Below are 9,449 nucleotides of genomic sequence, written 5' to 3' on the forward strand. Positions count from 1 at the left end.
GTTCTGATGCAGCCCTCAATGATCTCCTTCACTTCGGGCATCTTCACCTTGTAAAAGCTGTTTGGCTTTGTGCCCTGGGGGAAGGGGTCGCATGAGCCTCGGCTCTCCGTGCCCCAGCTTTCTGCTTGACAACCCCTTTCCCACTCCCCTATCTCCACCACACGCGTGCCAGAGGCAGCAACAAGTGCAGGCTCAAAAGCACCGCAACTCCTTCTGGGAGATTTGATTTCGAATCCCAGGTGCCCCATATATTGTCAGTGTGACCTTGAACAAGTCTGCCTCTGAACCAGTTTTCTCATTTGTAAAACGCTGGGCAGAATATTTGCTCTGCTCACTCCGCGGAGCAGCTAGAACGATCGGTTGAGAAGTTAGAAGTGAAATCATTTGGAGTGCCACATACATCATTATTCTAAATAGCTTGTAGTGGAGGGAGGCATGTGTGCACCCAAAATCCTTCAGTGTAAACTAGGGTATCTTTGTATCTAGCCTGTTATCATTAAAGGAAAGGACACTGCACGCGGGCTGGTTAGGACAGGAAAATGGGAGGGACCTAGAATTCCGTCTCCTCCCTGCGTCCTCTCACCGAGGTGACCTTGCGGTAGATTTGCGCGGCATTCTGGCACTCCGAGTAAGGGTACTCGGAGGTAGCCATCTCCAGCATGCACATGCCAAATGCGTACACATCCACGGCCTCATCGTACTTTTCCTCATACATCTCTGGAGCCATGAATTCCGGGGTCCCTGTGAGATCCACAGCAGGCATCAGGCTGCAGAGTTCCCCTTCTGTCTTTGTTCCTGCACGCCCACCCCCCACTCCCGCCCCCTTTGGGCATCCCATAGACTAGGCAGCCTGCAAGTTTTGGAGTGCAAGTGACTGACCCTTTCCCACCGTGGTAAGGGGGAGAGGGGATGCCATAGGTCTCCCATCTTCCCCATGTTCTTCTAACTCTGTGGATCTCAAAGAACCCTGCTAGGGTGAAGGGGGACCCCAGGCTTTCTTCCAATGTGGGGGAGGTAAGAAAGGCAAAGATCCTCCTGGAGGGACGCACCGATGACACTCTTGGCAAAGGAGGCGCGCTTGAGTGTGGCAAGGCCCAGGTCCCCGATCTTGACAGAGCCCGTAGGGCCCGTGATAAAGACGTTGTCGCACTTGAGATCTCGGTGCAGGATGGGGGGTACCCGGGAGTGTAGGAAATGAAGCCCCCGTAGAATTTGGCGGCTCCAGCGCTGAAGGACTCGGGGCTTCATCTCACGGAACCTCCTCAGGTATCTTGGGGAGGGAGCATAGCCAGGGTCGCAGCAGGGAAAGGAGCCCCCACTGAGAAGTTTCCCCAAGCCCCCCACCACACTGCCACCTATGACATCTATGCATCTTCTGTAAGCATTCTCCTAGTCTAGGACCATGCAAGATCCAGGGAGAAACAGTCCGGAGGTGTGGTAAGTAGACATGAAGTTATAGGGCTGCGGCCAACGGAGCTATGGAAGCACAGAAAGGGATGACTAACTGCCCTGGTGTGGGGGAGGGCTCCACAGAGGAAATAACTTTGTGTTGCATACTGAAGGATAAGTAGGAGTTCAAGGGTGAAATGGGGATGGAAACTTTCCAGGGAGAGGGGACAGCATGCTCAAAGGCACGGACAGCAAGCCACAGGGCAGGCTGGGAGGAGGTGCTGGAAATTTGGTTTGTCTGGAATTTAAGCTGAAGATGAGGCTGGACCCTAAGGGCTGTGAGCAGTTTAGCGAGAATGGACATTATCCTGAGGGCCATGGGAAACCTTGCAGGGGATTTTAAGAAAGGGAGTGAGATGGTCAGATTTGCAATAGAGAGATTCCAGGCTAATAGGAAGACAGAAGATTCAGAGAGAAAGTGAGTGGTAAGACCCTAGAGTAAATAATCTAATAAATCAATGAGGCAAGTGAATAATGAAGTGGGGCAGACAAAGTGATGGAAAGCCAACCAAGTGGGAAGATATAAGAAGGACAGGGAGATAGGTCGATGGGGAAGGAGAAGACACAGAGTGAAGAAAGAGGAGGTATCTGGGGAAGACCCCAAGATTTCCTGGATGGAGTGCACTGAGGTGACCTGCCCATTCTGGGTGGTGTGGGGGGGGGTGGTGAGAGATAGTGAGCCTGGTACTGGACCTGGATGTAGAGTTTGGGGAGCCTGGCAGAAGTTCCAGAAGCAATGGGAACCTCCCATGACTGGCTTTCCCACCAACCACCACCACCAGGCAGAGAGCTCACGTCTTGAGTGTGCCCGAGGTCATGAGTTCCGTGACCAGCACGATGCAAACCTGGCCCCTCAGCACCGACTTCCACGAGTCATAGAAGCGGACAATGTTGGGGTGCTGCAGCCCCTTGAGCATCTCCACCTCCTCTGAAAATCGCTGCCGCTCGGCTCGAGACAGTTTCCGAGTCTGTGGGGTAGGGGATGGGGATCAAGGTCACAGTCAGGCCCAGGACCCCCACAGAGAGAGGCATGGGGCACAGGGGGTGGGGCCGGGTCAGTGGGATCACTAGCCCAACCCGCCGTAGACCCCAATTCCAGGTCCGTCCCTTTGGGCTGCTCCTAGGATACACCCATCCTGGGCCTGAAGCCGCCCCCTGGGCCCCCTGGACCCCCTGCTGGACACAAGCGTCTTTATGCAGCCTGGTCCAGGAGCCCTGAGCTCAATAGCGCCTTTGTGGCTGCCCAGGCTGGCCGTGGGGCGGGAGGGGGAGCCTGGGGACTGGCAGCGGGCAGGCAGCAGGCAAGCTGAGCAGGCGGGCGGCCGGTGGGTAAAGAATGGGGCCGGCAAGGGGGTTGGCCCAAGAAACAGAACTGCTAGAACCAGACAGGAGGTGGGAGGGCTACAGAGGGAGGTACAGAAAAAGAGAGGAAGGATCAAGGACCAGGCGCAAGGAGACCGCCCCCAGCCTCATTGGTGTCCCGCCCCTATCTCCACTCTCACGCCCCCCCCCCCCCGCCCGGCTCTTGCTGTCTCCTGGCCTGGCCTAGAGCCTGGGGCGCGGCACTAGCAGGAGCAAGGGGCAAGCCCAGTGCCAAGACTCCAGGGAAGGACCCTTCCCCCAGGCTCTGTCCCCCAGTCCGAATCCAAAGCTGCTGGCCCAGACTTAACTAGTTTCTCCCTCTAGGCAGTAAGGCCCTCTGAACCAATATCCCCCTAAAGCCCATGAGGCTCTGCGCTTTTGAATCTGGGATGAGGAACAGGACTGGGCTCAGGCTGGGGCCAGGGGTCCCTGTCTTCCCCACCCTCAACTATGGAGAAATCCAGAAATCTGACTGCTCCATAAGGGGCCTGGGAGGGGCCCCATCCTTCCACAACAGCCAGAAATCTGGAAGTGGAGAGCACCCTGCCCTACCTCCCCACCTCCATCATTCCAGCCTCCTGCAAAGATCCAGGTTGAGGGAGGAGAAGGTGAATCAGGGTCATGCTGAGGGTCTGAGGACTTAGGGGAAGGGAGGGACCACTTGCAGGAAAGTGGTGAGGCCAGCCATCTCTCAGACCTGAGTTAGCTCCCTACCGGATTTCCTACTATCTCACTTTCCACCTCTCAGGGATAAGTATGGAGACTTTAAAGTAAGAATGTCCAAACCCATAGGGGAGCCACCATATACCACTGCTCCAGTTTCTCTTTCTGTAGCTCAGAACCAGCTAAGTCCATGGATCATCAGAGCAAAGGGGAGGGGGTGGCAGGAATGTCTGGACATTTGACTGGAAAAATACATCCCTGCCTTACTGCTGTCCCCTGGGTCTCCCATCCCAAGACCTCCAAAGGGTGCCATCCCAAGGTGCCACCAAGGGGGTGCCCAGCCGCACCTGCAGCTCACACCAGGCCACCTCCACTGTGGTGTCAGTGTCCAGCCCTCGATACACCGTCTTGAATGAGCCACGTCCAATCTCGATGTCAAACTTGAGATATCGGCCGTCTGGAGACGTTGCCACAGCCTGGGTCTCCATGTCCTCCTTTTCCTCCTGCTCTCGTCGCCTCTCCTGGGCCGCGGCTTCGGGGGCCCTCGGTGGATCCCGGGACCCCGGGCATCCCACGGAGCATGCGAGCTCCGGATGCTCAGAGTCTGTAGCCTTCACCAGGGCTGCCCCAGTCCACGTGCCCTCCGGGGGCTCTTCGGAGTTAGGCGGTGGGCTCCTCGCCGGGATGGGACCAGCGGAGTCCGGAGGATCTGGGGGCTCCGGAACGGGTGAGGCTGGCTGGGACCACGAGCTCAGCAGCCCCAAGTCGACTGAGCTCCGGCGGCTGAGTCGGGAAGAGCGCGGCCGGGGCTCAGCCTTCCCGGAGAAGCGGCGCGCCCGGCGAGGAAGGGGCCCGAGGCGGGATGGCCCCGTGGCAGCGAGAGGGGGCGGAGGCCGCAGCACTAGGTCGGCCTCCGCCTGGGACATGGGGACTGCGTTCTCTGGGGTTGGAGGTGCCAGCATGGGTAAGGGCCCGGCGGCTGGGCAGGAAGCGGCCTGACAGGGAGACTAGCTGGCTGCGCAGCACTCGGGCTGAGCTACTGGGGCCCCAGTCCCCGGCTTTCCCGCCCCGTCCCGCCCGGTGACCCGCCTCCAGCCGAGCCCCCGCCCCTACCTCCCAGGGCCGCCCCCTTGGAGCAGCAAGCCGTGTGGACCCCGGTGCGCAGCCGCTCACCTCAGCAGTGGCCCAGCCCCGCAGCTACCCCACCCCTTCCCCGCCTCCCCGCGCACCAGCCTTCACGCCCCTGCCGAAGAACCAAGTTCGAGACGGTGGTGTGTCCTCCCACACTAAGAGTGTGCAAACCTGTTTTTTTTGGGGGGGGGGCGGGGCACGATGCTAAACAGGGAGAGGAAACGCGATTTCAGTTCCCGGACCCTAGAAGGGGGAGGGTGGCTAGAAGGAGGTTACCACCTGCCTGCACACCCCAGATAAAGCAGCCCCACCCCTCCTTGTCCAGTGTAGCCCCAGGCCAACAATACAGAGGTCAATGAAAAGGTCAGGTTTTCTCCCGGGCTGCACAGGGGTAGATTTGTGCACCCCAGGACAAGCCCCACCTCCAAACCCAGGACCTGGTCACCCATCCCTTTCACCTCCCTACCTTGACCTCAACCTGGCCCTGAGTGGCTGTTTTTGCTTGTGGGCTCTCCTTCCTCCCCTTTCTGTTTGCTAAAGTTTCCAATAAACCAAAGTCCATATCCGGTTTACTCCCCCTCAGCTCCCCTAGGCTTCAACTACCTCACCCAGACCAGATGGAGAGAGGGAAGGGCTTCAGAGTAGTTCAGGACTTTCTTGGGGGAGGTGAGGGAAAGGGAAGCCATTAAGTTACTCCAATTCAGACACAGAAAGCAGTCTGTCCCCAAGCTGTGTTCCATCAGCACTCCCCCCCACACACAGCCCACCCAACAGATGTAAAACCACAGGCTCACTGGAGCTGGCAAGCACTGGAGGACCTTTTCATTTACGAAGGCCATAGGCCTTCTCTCCCCTCTCCTAAGCTGGGATTTGCTTTGGGGGTAAGACTTCACAGCCCTCCGCATGCCCACTCCAGTAGTAACGTCAGAGGCAAGCAGTGGGGTTGAGCTTTTTAATATCATAAATCAGTGTCCGGCCCCACCTCTCATACACAGGCCCTTTCCTGGGCCTCCTAGCTCCGTATTGCCTGGAAGGCTGCCTGCAGCCAGGGCTTCCACCATCCCCTAGGAAGGATCCAGCACCAGCCTGAGGGGAGGCAACAAAAGCTAAGGAAGTAGAAGTGAGAAGAGACAGAAGCTTGTGCAGGCGCTGTGTGTGTCTGTGTGTATGTGTGTGTGTGTGTGTACTAGGTATGTGGACACATGTGGTGTTAGGTTTACAGACCTTGGCTTAGGGACAATCTAGGACAGGAGAGGAGGTAGGGCAAGGAGAAGCACATCTTTTCTCCTTGGCACCTCAGCCTTGCTCTATCCCAGGGACAGACACATGGGGTAAGTGGGAAACCCATCCGTGGACTGAAGCCCTTTTGAGTCTGGTGGAGTCACAGATCCAGTCTGTGGGGACACTGGGTCTGTCTCCTTTTGAAAGCCCTGGAAGGGTGGGAGGTAAGAAGTGAAAGGAGACAGGTCTCTGCTAGAAGAACTTGACGCCTCGGCCATCGCTGATGGTGATGATCTCTGCCTTGTGCTCCTGCTGTAGGGCCTGCAGAGCCCGCAGTAGGGTTGCCTCATCCAGCCCATGGAACTCTGGACAGGGAGATATGGACAGTCAGGAACACTCAGCTCCTTGGGTCTCGAAGCCTCTGAGGAGACCAGTCTAGCTGGAAGCTGATACATTATGAGGACAGTATATATATGTACCATTTATACTGCTGCAGCTGCCACCCATCCTTCCGAGGTACTCCTTAGGAGTAACAGGTGGAAGAAAAGCTTAGCGTAAAATGAGCATTCCTGCTTATTTTCCCCTTCTTGGTTCTTCTCTCAGACTCAACTCCCATGTGCCCCCCAATCCATTAGTGTCTGATGCACAAGAGTGACACCGTTTGCTTGGGGGCCACAAAGAGGGAGACTTGACAATGAAGCCTAGGGAGCACAAGGCCCTTGTTACTGAACACTGACCCTCACTGCACAACTGTACCCATCAGGAGAACCTGTCCTAACACAAAGAAATATAACCATACCTCTGGCCAGGAGACTGTTAGGGTCCAGCACAGATATCTGCCCTTTCCTACTTAAAAGAAACAAAGCTGGGAGCCAAGGGCCAGCTGAGTGTCTGGAGAAATGGCAAGATATTGCAGGGAGATGTGAGACAGGAGGCAAGCCCTAACAGGCTTGTACACCTCACCCTCTGCAGGGGCCCAGCTCTTGAGTCTGGAAGCCTGCTTTCTAGGGAAGCCTCCTGCTTTGCCTAGCCTGAGTGGTGGGCTGGGCAAGGATGAAGCACTGAAGTCATAGGTGATGGTGGGAATAGCAAGCAGAGGCCTGCAGGGCAGGGGAAGAGCCAAGAGCTGTAAGCTCTGTTGGGACAGCCAGGATCTGGCAAAAAGGGGAGGCACTCTTTTCCTCTGCTAAGACTGGAACTTTTGGTGATCCTGGGGATCAAAATATAAAATCAGAAATAAAAGAGCTAAGAGAGTATTTATACTATGTAAAAAAATCAAACAGTATACAAATCCTTGCCTGGCCAGAAAACAAAGTATTTAAAAGAGCTGGAGGTGTTGGCCCAATCCCTTCAGCTAACACCCACAAATCTTGAGCTCTTTATAAGGATAAAGGGTGAAAGAAAACCTGAGTCAGCAAGGACTGAGATTTCAGGCTTCATCTCCTGCCCTGGTTCCTCATTTGGCATTTACATCAGTAATTAACTTTTCATGGGTCACAGATGCCCTTGAAAATCTGATAATATGGATTCTATCCCTAGAAAAATACATATATACCCCCACAAACAAAAATTTGGGGTTTTTTGGTATGTGAATTCAGGTGGTTTATGGAAATATTGAACATGGGTTAAGAACCCTTGTATTACATAGTATTTGGAATCCAGAGGCAGAGAAATGCCTGAATGTCAATTAAACAAGGACTGGAGAGAGGATTCAGACGACAAAACTAGGGGGAAAGGGAAAAGCATTACCCTCATCCTCTGTGTCTTCTCCATTGGTCAGTTCATACAGGGTGAACACGGAGTTGTTCTGGCCACTCCTGGAAACCTATGGATAAAGAAAATGGGGACTGAATAAGGACCAGGAATCTCCTGGGAGAAGGTAAACTCACCAGCTCTACCTCTCTGACCCAGGAATGATACCTATTCCCAAACCAGGGCTCACTGTCACCTCTGCAGAGGAATGGCTAAAATCGACAAACCCTACAGGTACTATATTTATACATGTACACACAAATTCTGAACCACTAAACCACAGGCCTTCACGTGTCTGAGCAATGACCTCTCATTCTGGTTGTTTTCCTGTCCAAGAATGGGTGGTATGTGTTTGTTTTATTTGGGTTGTTGATGCTTCTTCCCCACCTCTCTCTCTTGGGAATGCTTAGAAATGGTGGTGGCTGAGAATTTGAAGGACAGTGTGTCCCCACACCCACACTGGTTCAGAATGTGGCATTCATATTGTGGACAGCCCTGTAAGAGTGCGGTGGGGGGAGGGGCCCCATGGGTTTTTTTTTCCTTCCTTTCCTCATTTATCTTCTGTGGTCAGAGGCTCCAGCCAACAATAGTACTAGTGGTTCCCAATAGTGCATTCTCCAAACATGGCCTCATGGAGCCTCTGACCTCCAACAGGCAAAGAAAGAGAAGTTTTGTGCAGCCAAGGAAATTGAGTCACTGAAAGAATCTTGCCTGGAAGACCTACGCTTCCTTTTTTTGCCCCCTCCAGCTTTGCTCAGCCTGGATCTGAGAACACCAGGTATCTGCTGATCACAGGTACATTTGTCCTTTGCCATGCATGGGTCATTGCAGCAGAATAATCTCACCCACTGATAAATGAGTTTCCCCCATTCCTCTGGTCTCCGCCACATGATCAGGAAGCTAGATTTGTTCTTATCCAACCACTCAAGGTTCCCTGCAAAATAGATATTTATGAAAGCAATCATGCTCTAAGAAGGAAGAGAGGCAAAAACCAAGGTAGAATAGAGTGTAAGAGACTCAGCTTTCAGAAAGAGAAATTCAAAATTTGTTATGCTATGACTATCAGCAAGGCACCCGCTCTCTTTCTACATCTCTTCAGGTGTTAGAGCACAGATGGAGAGATTTCAGCTTTGTATACCAATGGGGAAAACGACCTGCAGAATTGGGATATCTAATGTACAGAGCATTCTGGGCTCCAAGCCAGGGGAGAGTTGTTACAAGAAAAGACTTGTAACAACTCAGGAAAACCCAACTAGATGGAAAAATAAGGAATCTGGAGAACCGAACCCACCTTTCTTCCTCAGTTCCTCTAATACAATCTGGATTGATTCCACTGGGAGCTTTCCTGATTTAAGGTTAAGGGAATGGCATTAAGGAAATGAACTGGGTGGGATAAAAATTCTCAGAGCCAGTCTCATGCTGAAAACCACCTGCCCCCTTCTTCTCCCTCCCACAAACTATACGTACAATTCCCAACAGCATGTAAATTGGCATTTCCTGGATATCGGAGGGCAGAAGTTAAAAAGAAACTATTCTAATTAAAAGGAAACACTTTACAAAATGAAAGGTCCTACTATTTCTCACCCTCAGTCTTCACCCTTCCTTTAGCCTTTCTGCACAGATATTTTAGGTATGAATCAGCCAGCAAAAACAAATGACCCCTACTTCCTGGGGGAAGGAGAGTAGGTGGAGAAAATTACTAAAGGTAGTAGCAGAGCTTAAGCTTCACAAAGATGAGGATAAGAGATTCAAAGAGTCTAAAGGGCTCAGGTTGAAAAGCTTGGGGCTTGGCTTCAGAGCAGAGTTTCTAAGACTTGAAAGACACCAGGTACCCATCACTGCCTAGGACAAGAGGGTTTGGTGCTGCATTT

General features: G+C 53.4%; 2 protein-coding genes across 2 annotated transcripts in view; both read right to left on the minus strand.

The window, feature by feature from the left end:
- Nucleotides 1-5: 5 nt before the first annotated feature.
- On the minus strand, nt 6-4,545 carry LOC120611074 (serine/threonine-protein kinase WNK4-like; the record flags this gene model as incomplete). Its single annotated transcript, XM_039873409.1, has 5 exons — nt 3,822-4,545; nt 2,245-2,417; nt 1,050-1,270; nt 584-741; nt 6-74 (listed from the first exon to the last, which is right to left on the minus strand). Coding segments are annotated over exons 1-5 (1,236 nt in total), but the record flags the coding sequence as incomplete, so codon positions are not given.
- Nucleotides 4,546-5,543: 998 nt separating this feature from the next.
- The window catches only part of VPS25 (vacuolar protein sorting 25 homolog), a 4,604-nt gene continuing 698 nt past the window's right edge, over nt 5,544-9,449 (minus strand). Inside the window, exons 3-6 of the mRNA XM_039873411.1 lie at nt 8,870-8,923; nt 8,424-8,512; nt 7,576-7,651; nt 5,544-6,191 (exon numbers count right to left, since the gene is read on the minus strand). Of these exons, the coding sequence (XP_039729345.1) occupies nt 6,079-6,191; nt 7,576-7,651; nt 8,424-8,512; nt 8,870-8,923 (332 nt within the window). The 3' untranslated portion in view covers nt 5,544-6,078. The remainder of the gene's footprint in view (nt 6,192-7,575; nt 7,652-8,423; nt 8,513-8,869; nt 8,924-9,449) is intronic.

The sequence above is a fragment of the Pteropus medius genome, unplaced genomic scaffold (assembly GCF_902729225.1).
Source record: "Pteropus medius unplaced genomic scaffold, Ma_sr-lr_union100, whole genome shotgun sequence".
Classification (NCBI taxonomy): domain Eukaryota; kingdom Metazoa; phylum Chordata; class Mammalia; order Chiroptera; family Pteropodidae; genus Pteropus; species Pteropus medius.